This window comes from Mustelus asterias, chromosome 17, assembly GCF_964213995.1.
Source record: "Mustelus asterias chromosome 17, sMusAst1.hap1.1, whole genome shotgun sequence".
Lineage (NCBI taxonomy): Eukaryota > Metazoa > Chordata > Chondrichthyes > Carcharhiniformes > Triakidae > Mustelus > Mustelus asterias.
In genome coordinates, this window is record NC_135817.1 from 73,578,827 (window position 1) to 73,599,777 (window position 20,951).

General features: G+C 40.5%; 1 protein-coding gene across 1 annotated transcript in view; it reads left to right on the top strand.

The window, feature by feature from the left end:
- The first annotated feature begins 431 nt into the window (after positions 1–431).
- gsk3ba (glycogen synthase kinase 3 beta, genome duplicate a) overlaps positions 432–20,951 on the top strand; it is a 142,875-nt gene continuing 122,355 nt past the window's right edge. The window contains exon 1 of the mRNA XM_078232977.1: positions 432–920. Coding sequence (XP_078089103.1) covers positions 833–920 — 88 coding nt within the window. The 5' untranslated portion in view covers positions 432–832. The remainder of the gene's footprint in view (positions 921–20,951) is intronic.

The window sequence follows — 20,951 nt, forward strand, 5'->3', positions numbered from 1 at the left end:
TCGCCGATTGGCTACGCGCCGCTCCGGGGCCCGACGTCGACGTGGTGGACGCGTTCGGCGAATGGTTCGCGCCGCCCGTCAATCAAAACCAACCTTCCCCCTCCCCTTCCCTCACCCACCCCGGCATCAAGTTAGATCGACCGAGAGGTTACAGCTGCAGTGAGAGGGAGAAAGAGATAGGCGGAAAAAAAAACAGTACAAAGACAGTCGAGTGAATTAGGGAGGGGTTTTAACCGTTTTAATTGGGGGGGTTAAAAAAAAAGACACGGGTTTTTCCCCCCCCCCCCACCTCAGAAATCGTTTTAATTTTTTTTTATCGCCTTGCGAGGAGAGATTTTTGTGGAGAAAAAAAGAATCAGTCGAGAAATTAAAAAAGAAACCACCACCACCACCTACCCCCTCCCTCCCTCCCTCCCTCCCTCCAACCTCTCAGGATTGAATAGAACTGAAGGAGCCGCCATGGCAGGAACCACCACCACTACCACCATCATCATCACCACCACCACCACCACCATCCTGCATTGAGAGCTCAGTCAAGATCAATGTAGAGCGCTCTGAAATCCGTCTCAAGATTCATTCTCTGGCCATTACCGTCAAAAAAAGGATTTTTTTTTTGGGGGGGGGGTGTTGTGTGTGTGTGTTTTAAGAGAAACGCAACTAATTTGGGAGAAATTAGCGCGATGAAACCAGGTGGACAGGATTAAAATCAAGAAAGGGAAGAGGAGAAGGAAGAGGAGGAGGAGGAGGGGGAAAGAAAATAAAGGAATATAAAAGTGTCTTTTTAAAAAAAAATATATATGTTTGAAAAATTAGATGTCGCTTTAAAGTAATCATGAGTGGTCGACCCAGGACAACGTCTTTTGCTGAGAGCTGCAAACCTGTGCAGCAGCCGTCTGCTTTTGGGAGCATGAAAGTCAGCAGTAAGTACATTTTTTTTTTACAAATCCAAATCATATTTTTCCTAATTTTGAATCTCTTTCCCCACCCCCAAAACATTATCAATCGAGCGAGTAATCGATTTCACGATCTGTGGTCTTCCTTAATTAACATCCTGTGTTAATATTTTTAAAAGAAAATATATATATATATATAGTCCAGACTGGAAATGATTCGCCGGATCTACTGCTTATGGCCGTAAGGATTCCTGTTCGCAATCCACTTACAATCGAAAAAGACGGAAAACTTTGATCTGCTGAGAAATGTATTTTAAACTGATGGTCGACCCTGTTTCCTTTAACTTGGCGATCACTTATTAACATCAACATCACTTGAATATTTCTCACTCTCAATGAGTTGGCAAGGGGAATTTTTTTCAATTTCTGAAGGGTGCAGATATTAGAATAACTTTATTGTACAACCAGTGGATATTGACTTAATTCTTTGTGATGTCCTCTCTCTCCAGCCTTTTTTTTTGTATCTGCGTGTCCACCAGGTTAATTATAGAGGTGTGGTATGGTTAGGAATTTGGCATGTTTTAATGGTGTGTTATTTGGGGTTTTTAACACCTCTGTTATTTGAGTTTGGCATATTCAAACATGATATACTTCTTAAGCTGCAGTAACATTTATCATTCTTGAAGAATGCTGATTCTAACAAATAGACGAATTACATGTTCAATGATGTAAAACTTATTATGGGGCTGTTCTTGGTCCCAAAAGTACAGGGTATGTTGTTTATAGTTTTTAAAATGCAAGTAGAGTTGTGTGGTAGTATACAAGCAGGATCTAGCTTAATTTAGTTTTCTACAATTCACAAATATTTCACTCCTTAAACAATTGAGTAAAAGTGGAGGTGGGAATGTTGACTAACTGAAGTGATGAATGAATAGTAGTACTATGACATCTCTGCTGGAGACATGCAACCCCTAAACTTGTTGCCATTAATAATGAATATGAACATAGAGATAACTTTTTGGGCGATGGAGTATGAAAGTTTAATTAAGATTCTAACTTTAAAGTTGGAAATTTAGAATTTTCCATAGTTTGTGCTGTTTTGCAATATTTACCTTTTTATGAAAGGCCTGCATTCTGTCTGCCATTTGTACATCTAGAAATGGAGAGTACAAAATTAATTTTTGCGTAATTTTAATAAAACAGTTTTCAAACTCTTTCAAAAGCTGTTAGAAAATAATAATTCCCAGCAACTGTGTTCTAAACTTCCAAAAACATATTGGTAAATTGGCACACTGTAACTGCTTGTGAGGATGTTTAGTTGGAAAAAATCATTATTGTGTAAATTCATATTTAATTGGGCCATTTCTTGAGCCTCTTTGAACAGTAGGTGTTATTTCTTCAAATGCTTATTAAGGTGAGGGAAAGGGGAATAGCGGTGGAGAAACAATACTGTTTGATGTTTTCAGCACAAAGAGCCCTGCTATGGGTACATCTCTTCTGATTTTTTATGCTCAGATGAAGGTCGTTGCATGGTTTATTAGGCAAAGGTTCCAGATGGCATTTAGTTGAGCTAAATCAACCAAGGATTTGAAAGTTTGATCCATAGTCTCTACTAGTTAATTAACCTTGACTGAGGCAGTAGTTGCTGTGCTACTTTTGACTTCAGTGCTGTCAAGTTGGAGAGGGTAGTTGGCCAGGATTTCTGCCACTGATTGCTTTCTTACCTCAATTGTAAGTGTTTGTATGTGGTTGCTGAGTAAGGATAGCGTTCTAGAAGACTTGGCTAAGACTATTCTATGGTCATTTGTCTCCTTTTAAGCTTGAGTAACAAATCTGATATGAATGATTACCAAAATCCACTGCCGAACCTAAACATTTATAGGACTTGCCTTATGGCAGCCAGCAAATGACCATTTCCCACTCTTGCATGTATGTTGCGCGATCGGCAAGGTGATATGTCCTCTTTTCCTCCACTTTTTCTCTTTTCCTTTGGAGGAGTGCATTGCCTACCAAATAACTCGGAGGTTAGGAATTGCCTCAGTGGAATTAAGGCTCTGAATGCAGCTTGCTATCCTGTTATGTGTTAATGGAAAATATACTGCAATACTGGACCACTTGTGGTGTTGTCTACTGAGCTGGATGTGCAGGTGGCTTCTCATTTGTGTTTTTGTTGTATTTAGTGAGTGTTTTTAACTGAAATACCAAGTTGCAACCCAATTCTCTACAGAAATGCAAGTTGCCTTGCCATTAATTAAGTAGCCATAAACAATGCAAAATATTTTTTGTTACCTTGCATTCAGGTAACATGCAAGAGTAATCTAGGAGTTCTAGTACACGTCCTTATATTTCTCAATGTTAGTTTTTCAGATGAGCTTTGAAGAAGTTTTAATAGTAAGAACCAAGTTGCAAGCACATGGAGATTGAAATACAATTAATTATATAAAGCATATTAAAATGTCAGAATAGGTAAATCCTTGTAAAGGTTATTGATTATGATCTCCAGCAGCATTACAAAGGCCAGGCCATCCTATGGATGGTTGTTGATTTATCCAACATTAGTTGATGCAGCAGTTTGGATGTTGCAAATGCCCTTGGCCGGAGGAAATTGGTCAGGAATTCTTAATCATTGTCCAGAAATCCTAATCATTGCATGGAAGCATGCACAAGGATTGAATTTGGCTCAGCTTTGATGCAACAGTGGTTGAAAAATTGACCAGCATTTGATTTATACATGGCTGCTAGTACCCGAGCAACAAAAAGAGGAGAAAGTTGACAAGTGGCGGCAGTAGGTGGGGGGGTGAGAACAGGGAGAGCAGAAATTATTGATACTTAAGCGAAATCCACATCTAATTTCTAATGTTTCAAGGAATCATAGAATCCCTGCAGTGCAGAAGGAGGCCATTTGGCCCATCAAGTCTGCACTGACTCGCCAACAGAGCATGCCAGCCACCCAATCTAAATTATACTTTAATTGTCCAACAGTAACAATTGATTGGTAGTCATGTTCGTTCATCTTTAATGCCCAGTACCTCATTCACTATTTCCTGGCTTTGTTGGAATCTTCAAATACTAATTTTCCTTTGTTCTTCTTTCGGTTGTTCATTCTCTTGCAGCTACTTATCTATCACTTGTTATGAAAATCCGTAACATTTCACATTAGTGAGACCCCTGTCGAGACACACATGTTTGAAGCATTTGGCTTGTTAATCTGTTTGTCTTAAAAAAAGTTAAATTTAAACAATGAATGATAATTTAATACCATTATGTTGGGTCAGTATTTGGGCATCACAATTGGCCTCAGTACTTCTCTTAGGAACGGAAACAAAATAGTCAGGGTTTCAACTTCTGACTTGTTGAGTGGCTCTTACTAAAAGGTGCATGTACATAGATATTGGGTGACAGGATCCGGTGATGTCCTGCATGGTTAACTAGTTAGCCTATGTTCATTATTTCAGTCACTTGGATAATGTGGTGAACAACTGATGGCATCATGAACCTTATCCTAGCGTAAGTCAGTATCTTCAAGTGAAGATCAGAGAAACAGGAAAAACCCATACTGGTATTGCACAAATAAATTGTTTAGGCCCACATTTATGTTGGAATTAAAGTGCTATCAAAGGGAAGGTACATATTTAATAACATTTGTCACACACTTTTATATACGGAATGCTAGTTTGATTAGGAGGAGCAATGAAAAGAGGCCTGACTAGGATATTTTTTCATTCCATTTAAATGATGGGCTGGATATGGCTTTTATGTAGATAATGTGCCAATATTTATTTTAATGCAAAATCTGTCATAGAAGCAAGACAAACGTTGAGCTGATCATTTTTTGTACAGTGTATATTTCATCAAGTGGAGCAGCAAAATAGTTGAATTGAGAATGCAGCTTGTATCTGAAAAATCTGATTTGAATCCTTTGGCTTATGTTCAGTTTTTAAAAACTATTTTTGACATTTAGGCACTTGTGAAACAGCTATCATATTCCACCTTTGTATTTAAAATCTCACGGTTCTTTTGTTGGCAATCATTCACCAAAATTAAGTGCAATAGTTCTAGCGATAGATGTACTCTAAATGCATTTAATATGAAAAGTTTTTCGTCTCTCTCTGTTGGATATGTCATTTCATGGAGTGGGAAGAAACTCTTTAACCTGTCAGTTTGAATTCCTGTTGGAGCGCTGGAAAGAAGACTTCATCTTGCATCTATCCAGTTTTAACTAATCCATAACTGCCTAATAAAAGTGGAAAATGTTCCATCCTATGAAACTGACATTATTCGATTTTAATGAGTAAATTCAGTTTGAAAAATAACTGTTGTAAATGACATTTTCTTTCATCTTTGTATATTCAGAATTCCGTTTTAATCAGTTTCTGCAGAAGTGTAAAATGTGTATTGGGGCTATTCAAACATGTTTCAATTGTATTACATTTATGAGAGGTTGTTTTCACCTCATTCTAGTAGTATCTAGTTTCCATCTAGCATTTCTCTGCTATTGGTCATTTATTGTGGGTTTTGTTTTTCGCTCCATGGCTGCTTAATGATTAGAAAAAAGGACAGTGAAATTCAAACCATTTGTACGTATGTTGGAGATATATTTGTCCTTAGCAATAAAAAGGTTACCAAAATATTCAGTGCATTTCAGCTATAATAAGTGCTGGAAAAACTCAGCAGGTCTGGCAGCATCTGTGGAGCGAGATACAGAGCCAACGTTTTAAGTCCAATATGACACTTCAGTATCAGTGAGCTAATAACTATGGCAAACTCCTCACTTCAGCTGTACTTTTGTTGGATACGAAAAGTAATTGTAAACTTGACAATGACTTCTTCCTGATTACAGGCATTTAGTAGTGAGGCTATAACACCCAGCATCAGAATTGTAAATTTTACAGAATTGTGAGGCATAGATCTTGAAAATTTAAATTTACTGAGTGGCATCACAAGAGGTATCTTGAGTAACTAAAATTTGATTTATTATTGTCACATGTATTAGCATAGAATGAAAAGTATTGTTTCTTGCACGCTATACAGACAAAGCATACTGTGCTACTATCAAAGCAAAAGTGATAGGATTTGGTCTTGGCTGTGACTTGACTGGGTGATGAATATTTTATCTACATGGAGCTCTGGGGCAAGATGTGTAATTTGGATGTAAATATCAAACATGTAAATAAAGTAGGCCATTTAGCCACTCAGACCTGTTGCACCCGTCAATTAGATCATGGTTCATCTGTATATTGACTCCATTATTGCCTTGGTCAATGTTTGTCCCTCAGCATCACAAAAAACAGATTATTTGGTCATTAACACATGAAATGGGAGTTTGCTATATGCAGATTGGCTGCTGTGTATGCTACAATAGAACAACGATTACATATCAAAAGTACATCATTGGCTGTAAAGCACTTTGAGATAAGGATATGTAAATCCAATTCCTTTCTTAATACCATCGCCAAACAAAACTCTTCTCAATCTCTTTTCTAATTTTCCTTCGACCTAACCTCAACAACCTTTGGGAGAGAGTTCTAGATTTGGGGGCAGCACAGTGGTTAACACTGCTGCCTCACAGCGCCAGGGACCCGGGTTTGATTCCCGGCTTGGGTCACTGTCTGTGTGGAATTTGCACTTTCCCTCTATGTCTGCGTGGGTTTCCTCCGGGTGCTCCGGTTTCCTCCCACGCTCCAAAGATGTGTGGGTTAGATGGATTGGCCATGCTAAATTGGATTGGCCATGCCCCTTAGCGTCAGGGGGACTAGATTGGATTAATGCATGGGGATAGGGCCTGAGTGGGATTGTGGTCGGTGCAGACTCGATGGGCCGAATGGCCTCCTTCTGCCGTTTAGGATTTTATAATTTGTAGTGGGTTGAAGAAAGTCCTGACGTCACCCCAAATGGCTTACCTCAAATTCTAAGGTTAAGCACCATTGTTCTGGGCCTCTGTACCAAAGGAAGTAGGATAGATAGTTCATGGGGAAAAAACTATTTTAATCATATACACCTCAATTATATCATTCCTGAATCGTCTATCCTCAAGAGAAAAAAAAACAGACTAGTTTATGGACCGTGGGCTGATCTTGTGATCATTTATAATGGTGATTCTTACAATTGGGTGTAAACTGAACATTGGAAATGAGTAGAAAGGCGGATGGGATGAAAGATATAATATCTCAACAATAATTAAAATTGCTATCTGGTGGTGATGGTATTTGGATAGTAGCTAACTGGAATGGTGAAAAATATTGAGCGTTGAGCGGCCTTACTACTTATTGGGTGCTCAATTCTACTCTGTTCTTGCAAAATGATTAACCAGATTTTCAAGTTCATTTATAAACTTGCATTTACTTGTAACTTAAAGATCAAGAGTTACTATTAGTTGAAATATTACAAAAAAGACAAGTTTTCAACAAAAGGCAAGAAGCTGAATTCTATAGAGTTTAATGCTGAACTGAAGGTTAATAATTGAACAATATTTTTGCATTTTTACATCTTTTGTGAATCCTGTCTGTCATGGCCATTGCTGCATAAAAATAGACTGCACTGTCTTGTTTAGTTAAATCTGTACAAAGGTATACAGAAATTATTGCAAGATGGTAGTCCTGAAACTTTGTAAGAGTAAAATTGGATTGGATAGGTGAATGGAGGAAAATACTGTTTAGAGAAATATGATTAGAACTATTGTAATGGAATCTGTGATTTGTGTTTTTTGAGATGAATGCAAATTAAAAAGGGAAATTGAGAAACTAAGACTAAAACGGAGATTAGAAACCAAACATCTGGGGAAAATAAACTTGGTTGTAATCATGTAAAAGGACACCCCCTCAGCAGAGCTCAGGTGATGATCCTCATGTTGCCATGCAGGCAAGCTGAAGAAGATGGAGGCAAGATCCAGAACCTTAGAATAGGCAAATGTCCAGTTACTGTGGCTGCTTCTGTTACTTGGAGATAACATTGAAGAATTTGGACAATTATAAGCAGAGTTAAGGAGATTCTGCTGATGTTTTCCATTTTTGGTGAAGACATTGTCTATGAAACTTGGGACGGTTGTGTGCTGGGGATCAGGCGGAATCCTAGAAGAGAGAGAACTGAAATCCTTTATGTGGAAGGCAATGTGTTGAAGGAGGTTTATGCTAAATGGACTGCTGAGCCAATTTGTAAGATCTGTCTTTGTTGCACCTGCCATTTAATGTGTAATTGTGGGTTTATAACTGGCCACTATTTGACTGTTAATTCACGTTTAATTCGTGTTGATCCTGGTGGGGTACCTAAGATGGCGTTTGCTTTGTTTGACACTTGTATGGTAAAAATTCAATTGCATTAAACTGAAATATTGTGGCTTCATTCTTTCAGTAATAGAAACATAGAAAAACTACAGCACAATACAGGCCCTTCAGCCCACAAAGTTGTGCCGAACATGTCCCTACCGTAGCGATTACTAGGCTTACCTATAACCCTCTATCTTACTAAGTTCCATGTACTTATCTAAAAGTCTCTTAAAAGACCCTATCGAATCCACCTCCACCACCGTTGCTGGCAGCCCATTCCACGCGCCCACCACCCTCTGAGTGAAAAACTTACCCCTGACATCTCCTCTGTACCTACTCCCCAGCACCTTAAACCTGTGTCCTCTTGTGGCAACCATTTCGGCCCTAGGAAAAAGCCTCCGACTGTCCACTCGATCAATACCTCAGCATCTTATACACCTCTATCAGGTCACCCTTCATCCTTTGTCTCTCCAAGGAGAAAAGGCCGAGCTCACTCAACCTATCCTCGTAAGGCATACTCCTCAACCCAGGCAACATCCTTGTAAATCTCCTCTGCACCCTTTCTATGGCTTCCACATCCTTCCTGTAATGAGGCGACCAGAACTGAGCGCAGTACTCCAAGTGGGGTCTGACCAGGGTCCTATATAGCTGCAACATTATCTCACGACTCCTAAACTCAATTCCTCGATTGATGAAGGCCAGTACACCATACTTAACCACAGCCTCAACCTGTACAGCTGCTTTGAGTGTCCTATGAACTCGGACCCCAAGCTCCTTCTGATCTTCCACACTGCCAAGAGTCCTACCATTAATATTATATTCCGCCATCCTATTTGACCTATATAATAACTGAGATCATGGGTTTTTTTAAAGTTACCAGTCTCAACTGAGATCATAACACTATTCACTCTTGCAGTGGGTAAAACATCATCATGGACTGCTTGCGTCAAGTGTTCTATTTCTATTTTGTAGTTTTATTACATTTATATATTGATAGGTATTGATCAGTGCAAATAGTTTCTCTCTGCTCCTATGACTTTTTTGATGTGCTGTTCCTTTAGCTACTTGCCACAGTCACCCATTGTCTAAATTTAAAATGTGAAGTCATCCATTTTGAATCTAAGATGGATAGATTGGAATATCTTCTAAATGGTGAGTAGTGAATAGATTTAGGGATCCATGTACAGAAATTGCTGAAAGCTAGAGAGCAGGTACAAAAATAATTAACAGTGGAGTGTTAGCCTTTATTTTGAGGAGACTGGGTTTACAAAGTGATGAAAGCAATTGTATAATGCTCTGGTTAAACTGCTTCAGGAGTGCAGTATTGTGCTCAGTTGGCCTTGGAAGAGGCGCAGCCTAACTTGGCAGAACGATACTGGGGCAAAAAAAGTTTTTTAAAGTTTATTTATTAGTGTCATAGGCTTACATTAACACTGTAATGAAGTTACTGTGAAAATTCCCTGGTTGCCACACTCCGGCACCTGTTCGGGTACACCGAGGGAGAGTTTAGCATGGCCAATGCACCTAGCCACCTACGGCTATGTTCAGGGGATTGCCGGCAAAGATGAAGTTTGTATTCATTCCCTTTAAGTATGGAAGATTATGGGACGATCCAATTGAGGTTTTTTAAAAATGATTTAAAGAAGTAGAAAGCGAGAAACCATTTTCTTTGTTGGAGTCTAGAACAAAAGGGAATCATAAATTATTGCTAGACCATCTGGGGTGAAGTCAGGAAACACTTCTTCACACGCACACCATTGTGGAATTCCGGCACTCTTTCCTGCAAAATACCTGAGTTCAAGCGAATTGAAAATGTTAAAACTGAGATTCATAGAATTTTATCAGGAAGGAGTATTCGGGGATATATAACCAAAATGGGTGAATATGAAATACAGATGAACAAAGCTGTACTTGAATGGTGAAAAGTGCTTGAGGGATTGATTGGCTCACTACTGTTTTTATGTTTCTAAAATATGTTGATTGATTCTGAGAAGATCATTGTAGTTCCAAACATAACATCTCATGTCTATCATCTTTTGCTTATCCTCCAAGGCGGGAAAGCCTTAAAGTTGCTCATTGCAAAACGCTGTCCATAATGTATTGTGGCAAAATATCTATTCCTTTTCCTGGTTGATTTCAAGTAATATGTTAGCTTGTTTTTGCATTCTGTTTACTTTGGATCTCATCATTAAATGTCTCTCAGAAACATTACAACACATCAATGCTTTCTCTTCTATGTTTATACGTCCTCACTGATCAATTCTGTGTGTCCCTGGTCATTGTATCTCTCAGCACCCTTATTGTTGTTATTGAAATGAAACACCCCTACTAGTTTTTAAAGTTTCTGCCATTATACAAATCAAGATAGTCAAATCTCATTTAACGAGGGAAAAGAAGAAAGTTTAATCCTTTTAAACATTTTCAGAAGAATAAGTTTCTTTGTAGTTGCGTCAAACTTTGCAGGCATGCATCACCTCTTTAGCCATCAACTTGCCTCAAAACTCCTTACAAAAATGGCTACTGAAAAAAGAATTACGTCGGCGTTGGGTCAAATAGAAGACTTGGTTAAAGCTGTGGCTAAGAAGGGACTTACAGGAACAAAAAGTATATGAAGAGGCAGAAGTTTTTGGGTAAAAAATTCCAAACAACGGAAGCAAGGCAAAAGATAACATAACAGCTAATGATAGGGCAGTTGGTGCAGTTTTCTGCTCTATTCCTCAATGAACAAATGGCCAACATAAAATGGTTTCTCGCAATTTCTAATTGGGGGGTCTGGCCAATGCATTTTAAATGAACTTTTCCCTCCAGTATGATACCAGAAATATGCTGAAGTTGCACAGTAACTATGTACCCCTTCTGTTTTCCACCCTGACATATCTCCACCCTTAAGAAAAGCGCACAGTGCTCCACAGATTCTTGCTCCAAGAATAGGAATCTTGGCTTCATGCGCCACTATCTCCAGTAAGCCCAAAGGAGGGCCAAATTACTTGGAACTTGGTTATGCTTTAATCCAAGATTGTTTGGCGTCTGCTTTGATCCACAGCTTTCCTAACCATGGTCTCCAGACAGAAAAGCACAATATCTTTTATTTTGTTAGTCATTTTGATAAAATGGTTGCTGTTGCTTGAGTTTCATGGAAGTAGTCTCTTAAATCTCTAAAAGAACTCAATTTTGGGCTAACCCCATAGATGATGGAGCTCTGATTCAATCAATGGCAGTCAGTTTCTTGATGTGGAGATACATTGATGTAGCCATGGGCATGTCCTCCACTACGCTTCCTGAAGTCGATGACTATCTCCTTCCTTTTGTTATTGAGAGAGAGATTATTGTCGTTGCACCAATTCACTAGATTCTCTATCTCGTTCCTATACTCCATCTCGTTATTGTTTGAGATCCGACCCACTATGATGGTGTCTTCAACAAACTTGGTAGTCAGTTTCTTTAACAGAGAAAGATTTGACTTATTATTGTCACATGCATTAGTGTACAGCGAAAAGTATTGTTTCTTGTGCACTATATAGAAAGCATGCTATATGTAGAGAAGGAAAGGAGAGAGTGCAGAATGTAGTGTTACAGTCATAGCTAGGGTGCAGAAAAAGATCAACTTAATGCAAGGTAGTCCGTTCAAAAGTCTGACAGTAGCAGGGAAGAAGCTGTTCTTGAGTCGGTTGGTACGTGACCTCAGACTTTTCTACTTTCTTCCGTCGGGAAGAAGATACAAGAGAGAATATCCGGGTGCGAGGGTCCTTAATTATGCTCGCTGCTTTTGAGGCAGCGGGAAGTGTAGACGGGAGGCTGGTTTGAATAATGGACTGGGCTTCGTTCGTGACCCTTTATATTTTTTTGCGGTCTTGGACATGGCAAGAGCCATAACAAGTTGTGATACAACCAGAAAAAATGCTTTCTGTGGTGCATCTGTAAACATTGGTGAGAGTCGTAGCTGACATGTTTAATTTCCTTAGTCTTCTGGGAAAGTAGAGTCGTTGGTGGGCTTTCTTAACCATAGCATTGGCATGGAGGGACCAGGACAGGTTGTTGGTGATCCTGACGTCTAAAAACCTGTAGCTCTTGATCATTTCTACTTCATCCACATTGATGTAGCCATGGGCATGTCCTCCACTACGCTTCCTGAAGTTGATGACTATCTCCTTCCTTTTGTTATTGAGAGACAGATTATTGTCGTTGCACCAATTCACTAGATTCTCTATCTCGTTCCTATACTCCATCTCGTTATTGTTTTAGATCCGACCCACTATGATGGTGTCTTCAACAAACTTGAAAATCAAGTTGGAGGGGAATTTGGCCAAACAGTCATAGGTGTATAAGGAGTATAGTAAGGGGTTGAGGATACAGCCTTGTGGGGCACTGGTGTTGTGGATGATGGTGGAGGAGGTGTTGTTGCCTATCCTTACTAATTGTGGCCTGTGGGTTAGGAAGTTCAGGATCCAGTCGCAGAGGAAGGAGCTGAGGCCCAGGCCATGGAGTTTGGAGATGAGTTTCATAGGGATGAATGGTATTGAAGGCTGAGCTATAGTCGATTAAATAGGAGTCTGTCATAGGTGTCTTTGTTATCCAGGTGCCCCAGGGTTGAATGCAGGGCCAGGGAGATGGCGCCTGTAGTAGGTGAACTGCAGTGGATCCAGACAATCTGGGAGGCCGGAATTGATTTGTGCTGTGACTAACCTTTCCAAGCACTTAATGATGGATGTCAGAGCCTCCAGATGATAGTCATTAAGGCACGCTGCCTGGCTTTTGCTTGGTACTGGGATGATGGTCGTCTGCAGATAGGGACCTCAGATTGTAGTAGAGAGATTGAAGATATCTACGAATACCCTGCCAACCTGTCTGCGCAGGGTCTGAATGTTCATCCGGATACCCCACCTGGGCCAGTGGGTTGACCAAGAAAGCTGCTCTGATGTCTGCAATGGTGATCTCCGGTACAGGTTTGTCTGAGGCTCACTGGATGGAGGGCATGCTCTAGCTATGCCCTCTTGCTCAAAATGGGCATAGAATGCAGTGAGCTCATCGGGGAGGGGTGTATTGGTGCCGGCAATTTTACATGCCTTCATATTGTAGCTTGTTATGTCTTGCAGATTGTGGGGGTCCGTGTGGCAAGTCTTGGACTCTAGCTTGGTTTGATATTGTCTTTTGGCATCTTTGCTGGATCTCCTTAATCATATCTGGCTTTCTTGTATAGGGGATAGGGCCTGGGTGAGATGTTTTTTCAGAGTCTGTGCAGACCTGATGGGCCAAATGGCCTCCTTCTGCACTGTAGGGATTCTATGATTCTAGGTTAGGGACGCCTGACTTGAATGCCTCAGACTCCGACTTCAGCAAGCAGTGGATATCCCTGTTCAGCCATGGTTTCCGGTTGGGAAACACATGGATTTGCTTCTTTGGCACACAGTCTTCTACATGCTTACTAATGAAGTCAGTTACTGGAGTGGCGTACTTGTTCAGGCTGGTCGCAGAATTTTTAAGTACTCACCAGTTTACTGACTAAGCAGTCCCATAGGAGGCCATCTGATTCCTCAGACCAACATTGCACAACTTTCTTTGATGGATTCTCCGTTTCAGTTTTTGCTTGTAAGCCGGGAGCAGGAGCACAGCCTTGTGGTCTGATTTGCCAAAGTGTGGGCGGGCGATAGGGTGGTAGGCATGTTTGATATTTGTGTAACAGACTTGACACCCTTAATGATGTACAAAAGATTAGATTGGCATTGGTTTGGAATCATCTTTTGGGATAGATTTAAAACCAAAGGAATCCAAATGGCATAAGTAGACCTTCAGTACCTGGGAACAAATGTCAGCTTATCACTTTCAAAGTTGAAGAAATATGGAGCAGTAATTATAAAAGTAAATTCATAGTAATACAGGTCTGGAGAATTGCCAGTTCTTTGGAACTTGCAGATCAGGGAGGTGATAGCCTAGTGGTGTTATTGCTAGGCTACTAATCCAGAAACTCAGTTAATGTCCTGGGGACCTGGGTTTGGATCCCTCCATGACAGATGGTGGAATTTAAATTCAATAAAAAATATCTGGAATTAAGAACCTACTGATAACCATGAAACCATTGGCGATTGTCAGACAAACCCATCTGGTTCACTAATGTCCTTTTAGGGAAGGAAGTCTGCCGTCCTTACCTGTTCTGGCCTACATGTGACTCTAGAGCCGCAGCAATGTGGTTGACTCTCAATTTCCCTCGGACAACTCGGGATAGGCAATAAATGCTGGCCAGCCAGTGATGCTCATGTCCCACGAATGAATGGAAAAAAATCAGAGCAGACTTGCACTACTATGTGCAGTTTGGTTGCTACTTTTCAAAAGCAGCAGGGATGCATTAGCTGCATAGAACAACAAAAAAATGTAATGGGATGATTTATGACCGTGGCAAATAATTTATTTGTTTAAATGCATTTAGAAACAAACATTTTCACTCCGACTGCTTACGCAACAAATTCCACTATAGAAATTAGTTGGATGTTGAAATATGCTAAAATATTTGCCTGAGCAGTGAGGAAGATTGACAAGAAATGGCTGAGACTTTAAATAAGTTCTTTGTGTCGGTCTTCACGGTGGAAGACACAAATAGTTTGCCGAATATTAGAGATCGCGAGTTGGTGGGAGGGGAGGTCCTTAATACAATTACTGTTACTAAGGAGGTGGTGCTTGGTAGACTAATAGGACTGAAGGTAGACAAGTCCCCGGGCCCGGATGGAATGCATCCCAGGGTACTGAAAGGAATGGCTGAGGTAATAGCAGATGCGTTAGTAGTAATTTATCAAAATTCGCTGGACTCTGGGGTAGTGCCGGCTGACTGGAAAACAGCTACTGTTACGCCGCTGTTTAAAAAAGGAAGTAGACAAAAGGCGGGTAATTACAGGCCGGTTAGCTTAACGTCCGTAGTTGGGAAGATGCTAGAGTCCATTATTAAAGAGGAAATAACAGAGCACCTGAATAAGAATGGTTCGATCAAGCAGACGCAGCATGGATTCATGAAGGGAAAGTCGTGTTTGACGAAACTACTGGACTTTTATGAAGATGTCACTAGTGCGGTTGACAGAGGGGAACCGGTGGATGTGGTGTTTTTAGATTTCCAGAAGGCGTTCGATAAGGTGCCTCACAAAAGGTTGCTGCAGAAGATTGGGGTACACGGAGTTAGGGGTAAGGTGTTGACGTGGATTGGGGATTGGCTATCTAACAGGAAGCAGAGAGTTGGGATAAATGGGTGCTTTTCTGGTTGGCAGTTGGTGACCAGTGGCGTGCCGCAGGGATCGGTGCTGGGGCCTCAATTGTTTACCATTTACATAGATGATCTGGAGGAGGGGACTGAATGTAGGGTATTCAAGTTTGCTGATGACACGAAGGTGAGTGGGAAAGCGAATTGCGTGGAGGACGCGGAAAGCCTGCAGAGAGATTTGGATAGGCTGAGCGAGTGGGCGAGGATCTGGCAGATGGAATATAACGTTAGCAAATGTGAGGTTATCTACTTTGGAAGAAATAATAGTAAATTGGAATAATATTTAAATGGAGAAAAATTATATCGTGCGACTGTGCAGAGGGACCTGGGGGGTCCTTGTGCACGAATCGCAAAAACGCAGTCTGCAGGTGCAGCAGGTGATCAAGAAGGCGAATGGAATGTTGGCCTTTATCGCGAGGGGGATAGAATATAAAAGCAGGGAGGTCTTGCTGCAAATGTACAGGGCACTGGTGAGGCCGCAACTGGAGTACTGTGTGCAGTTTTGGTCCCCTTATTTGCGAAAGGATATATTGGCCTTGGAGGGAGTGCAGAGAAGGTTCACCAGGTTGATACCGGAGATGAGGGGTGTGGCTTATGAGGAGAGATTGAACAGATTGGGTCTGTACTCGTTGGAGTTTAGAAGGATGAGGGGTGATCTTATAGAGGCATATAAGATAATGAAGGGGCTGGATAGGGTAGAGGTGGAGAGATTCTTTCCACTTAGAAGGGAAACCAGAACTAGAGGGCACAGCCTCAAAATAAGGGGGGGCCGGTTCAGAACAGAGTTGAGGGGGAACTTCTTCTCTCAGAGGGTAGTGAATCTCAGGAATTCTCTGCCCATTGAAGTGGTGGAGGCTTCCTCGTTGAATATGTTTAAATCACGGGTAGATAGTTTTCTGATCGATAAGCGAATTAGGGGTTATGGGGAGCAGGCGGGTAAGTGGAACTGATTCGCTTCAGATCAGCCATGATCTTGTTGAATGGCGGGGCAGGCTCGAAGGGCCAGATGGCCTACTCCTGCTCCTATTTCTTATGTTCTTATGTTCTTAAGTCCCAAGTTTGGAAGGATGGTTCAGGAGTCGTCTCGGTGAAGCATTTAAAACATTAAAAGACCCAAGCAGGGCAAACCTTGAATATTACTTCAGGGTAGAACATAAAGTGAATCTGAAACATATATTTTGCAAACAACTCATTGCTTTTTTAATAATGATTAGCTTACTTGTTAAGTTATTTATGTCAAATACTTGTTGCAGTCAAAATGTTTGGAATTGAATAGGCTGGGTGCTTTTGAACACTGGAAGGACAAGTTTCAGTATGTGCCTAGTGGACTTTTCTATTGCTTGCTATGTGTATGTTGAATTCTGTGTGGTTAGCAGATACGTCACCGCCTCTTAGATGGGTTAAGTCTGCCATTTAAGGATTTGGTTCAGTGTTTCCAATCCCACCAAGATCAGCCATTCTTGAATAGCTACAGCTTGCGTATTATTCCTTGGGCATTATTCCAATTGTATCCATACTGTTTAATAGGAATTGTTTAAATTGTTCTTTTTAATGTCAATGCAGACTCGATGGGTTGAATGGCCTCTTGCAGTGTGATTCTTTCACACCCAAGTGAAAGCGATTGGTTTCTGTCCAAAATTCTTCAGAACTTCATCCATGAAATCAATTTTGTATTTAAATTGGAGGTTGGTACTGCACCATAAGATATATTGGCAGTAGCGCACTGAACATTCACCAGAACATTACCGGTGCTCCTGGAGTTAGATTATGAGGAGAAAGTACACAAACTAGGCTGGTATTCCCTAGAATATAAAAGGTTATGGGGAGATTTGGTTGCGGTTTTTAGGTTTTTGAAAGGAATAAATGGAAAAAACTTTCACTGATGGGAACATCTAGGACTAGGTAACATAACTTTAAAATCAGAACCAGGCCATACATGGGATGTTAAAAGTGTAGTATTTTGCATATTCTATCTTTTCAGATAGCATTCCAGTTCCCTTTTAAATACCTCAATCAAATCTGCCTCTACTACCTTCTTGAAGTTTGTTCCAGTCTCCAACCACACTCTGAATGAAAAGAAGTTTCCTCATCACTTTTACTTCTTTTGCCAAATACTTTGAATCACTGGCTCTAGTTATTGATGCTCTCTTGAATGGGAACAGTTTCTCTCTATTTATTCTGTCCATACCCCTCAGGATCTTGAATACCTCTATCTAGTTTTCTCTCAACCTTCTTTTCTCCAAGGAAAACGGTTTAAATTCCAGTCTATTCTCATAGCTGCATTTCTTTACTCTTGGAATAATTCTGTAAATCTCCTCTGACCTCTCTCCAATGCCTTCATACCCTTCTTCACATATGGTGCCTAGAACTGATGCAAGACCTCAGATGAAGCTAGCTAGTGTCTTATACAAATTCAACATGACCTCCTTATTCTTATACTCAATGCCCCTAACACCTAAGATACTGTATGTTTTATTAACTGTTGTCTCAATATACCCTGCCCACTTCAATGACATGTACACCAAGGTCCCTCCATTACTGCACCTCCTTTAGCGTTTCTCCCTTTAGTTTAGGCATCTCTTATTCTTCCTTTCAAAATGAATCACCTCTCACTTTTCTGCATTGAACTTCATTTGCCACTTGTCTGTCCAATCCACCAACATGTCTTTGTCCTTTTGAAGTTTTAATGTCTTCATCACAGTTGACAATGTTACCAGTCATATCATTGCAGATTTTGAAACCATGCCCTGTACAGATGAACAAGGTGTTAGCCGTTCATTTGCTCGAACCTGCTCTGCCATTTAATGAAATTAAGGTTGATCTGATAGTAACCTCAAATCTCCATCCATCCTGATAACGTGTCACCTCCTTGCTTACCGAGAATCTATCCACCTCTGCCTTTTCCGGAAGAGAGTAGCAAAGACTCTCAATCCTCTAAATATTTGCCTTATCTCTGTTTGAAATGGGCAGCATCTTATTTTTAAACAGTGACCCCTGGTTCTAGATTTTCCCAGAAGAGGAAACATCCACTCCATGCCTACCCTGTCAAGATCTCTCAGGCACACCATGGACTCTGTCATTAATATACATCAGGAAGAGCAAGGGTCCCAACACCGATTCCTGGGGAACTCTACTATAAACAATCCTCCAAACTGAAAAACATCTATTTTATCACTACTGTTTATTGTCACTCAGGCAATTTCTTACCCAAGTGCCTATTTTCTCTTTTACTCCATGAGATAGAATTTTGCTCACGAGTCTGTTGTGTGGCACTATATCAAATGCCTTTTGAAAATCCGTATACATCATGTCAACGGTGCTGCCCTCATCAACCACCTTTGTGGCACCTCAAAAAAAAATTCCAGCAAGTTAGTTAAACATGATTTTTTCCTTGATGAATCCATGCATTAAGTTCCTTAATTATCCAGCACTTGTCTTGTTGATTATTGGTTTTGTCCCAAACTATAGTAACAGCGCTGCAATTATACAACTTTAATTTGTTCTTTGCACTCAATTTGCGATATTTTTCTGAAAGTGGCTGATATTTTGACATTGTGGATCCTAATTTGATTTATTATTGTCACGTATTAGAATACAGTGAAAAGTATTGTTTCTTGCGCTATACAGACAAAGCATATGTACATAGAGAAGGAAAGGAGAGAATGCAGAATGTAGTGTTACAGTCGTAGTTGGAGTGTAGAGAATGATCAACTTGATAATGAAGTAAGCCTAATCAAAGGTTTGGCAGCAGGGAAGAAGCTGTTCTTGAGTCAGCTGGAAGAGGGTATGTCCGGGGTGCGTGGAGTCCTTGATTATATCTGGCTGCTTTTCCGAGGCAGCTGGAAGTGTAGACAGAGTCAGTGATTTGGGAGGCTGGTTTGTGTGATGGACTGGGCTTCGTTCATGATCCTTTGTAGTTTTTTGCGGTCTTGGACAGAGCTGGAGCCATATCACGTAATGATACAACCAGAAAGAATGCTTTCTGTGGTGCATCTGTAAAGGTTGGTGAGAGTCATAGCGGACGTGCCAAATTTCTTAACTTCCTGAGAAAGTAGAGGCCATAGTGGACTTTCATAACATCTCCACTGTAAGCCTACTTTAAGTTCTCAGCATTAACAGTGGGTTTTATGTTCTGTTAATTTTGAAAATTTAACAACTATATTATTAACCTAATTGGCACCCTTGAATTCCTCTTAAAACAAAATTAGAATGTTGACAATCTATTTACACTATCCACTAAATGTCATTTTTTATGCAGAAAAATATTATTAGAATAAACAATTCTTTGGTCACTGCATGGTTCCTTGAGAATGGGCACACTGGGAAATTATACCAAAAGACCTACCACGTTCCACAGGAAAGTATAGCATGTTGAAATTACTAGAAATCATGAGAGAATTTCATGTGGATTGTTCTCATTTGAACAAAGTGAGAAGGCATTGTCTGAAAATGATTATCCCTTCTTCTCCCCCCGCAATCGTCTCACGTTTTCCCAATCATTTACGGGGCCATTTATGGATAGCACAGTGGGGCGTCATGGTAGCACAGTGGTTAGCACTGCTGCCTCATAACGCCAGGGACCCGGGTTCGATTCCTGGCTTGGGTCACTGTCTGTGTGGAGTTTGCACATTCTCCTCATGTCTGCGTGGGTTTCCTCCGGGTGCTCCGGTTTCCTCCCACATTCTGAAAGACATGCTGGTTAGGAGCATTGACCCGAACAGGTGCCGGAGTGTGGCGACTCGGGGAATTTCACAGTAACTTCATTGCAGTGTTAATGTAAGGCTTACTAGTGACTAATAAATTTTTTTACTTTTCATATTTTGCTATGAGAATAGAGGTAAAGCTGACTGTACTTGCTAATTTTGCTGTCAATAGTGATGAGGCTGATAGTACTAGCTAGCCATTATTTATCAATAAATGATGCATCAGCTGCAGGTGAACGGCAGATGAGAATATCCAGAAGTTTTTGGTGCCACTCTACCATTAACTTTGCAAAAGGTGTTATTTTGATCTCTGACTCCACATTGAATGCCATGAGATTGCGGTATTTGTGCTGTTGATGCAAACTAAACCCAACACAGATATTCTGGTAATTACAAGTGTAAGGACACTTTTTAACTGCCAATTCACCTCTCTGGCACTGAAAAGTAACTGTTGTAAATGTGGAGATTTGTTTATTCAGGTTGAGTTTTTTGGGGAGATTTTAACATGTTTGCCCTGTTGACTCTGGTCCAAGTTGCCCTGTTTACTTTGATGCATCATTACCAACTCATATTTTCAACTACTTAGTGGGAAAAGCTATTTTGGGCTGAAGGATGTTGAGCAAGTATAACTAATGGCAGATGTTGTTAAATGCCCTACTGTAGCAAAATGGCCCATGGTGTTTTGTGTTTTATTTAATTGGTTTAGTTGACCGTAGATTATATTTTCTTTTCCAGTGTGCCATCCTGCAGTGGTCATTAATTGTTTGAGTGATGCCAATATTGTCATTATAAGTGGCTTCGAATAATTCTCCCTTTTAATTTTGTGTGGGAGTTGGTGGAACTTGCACTTTGC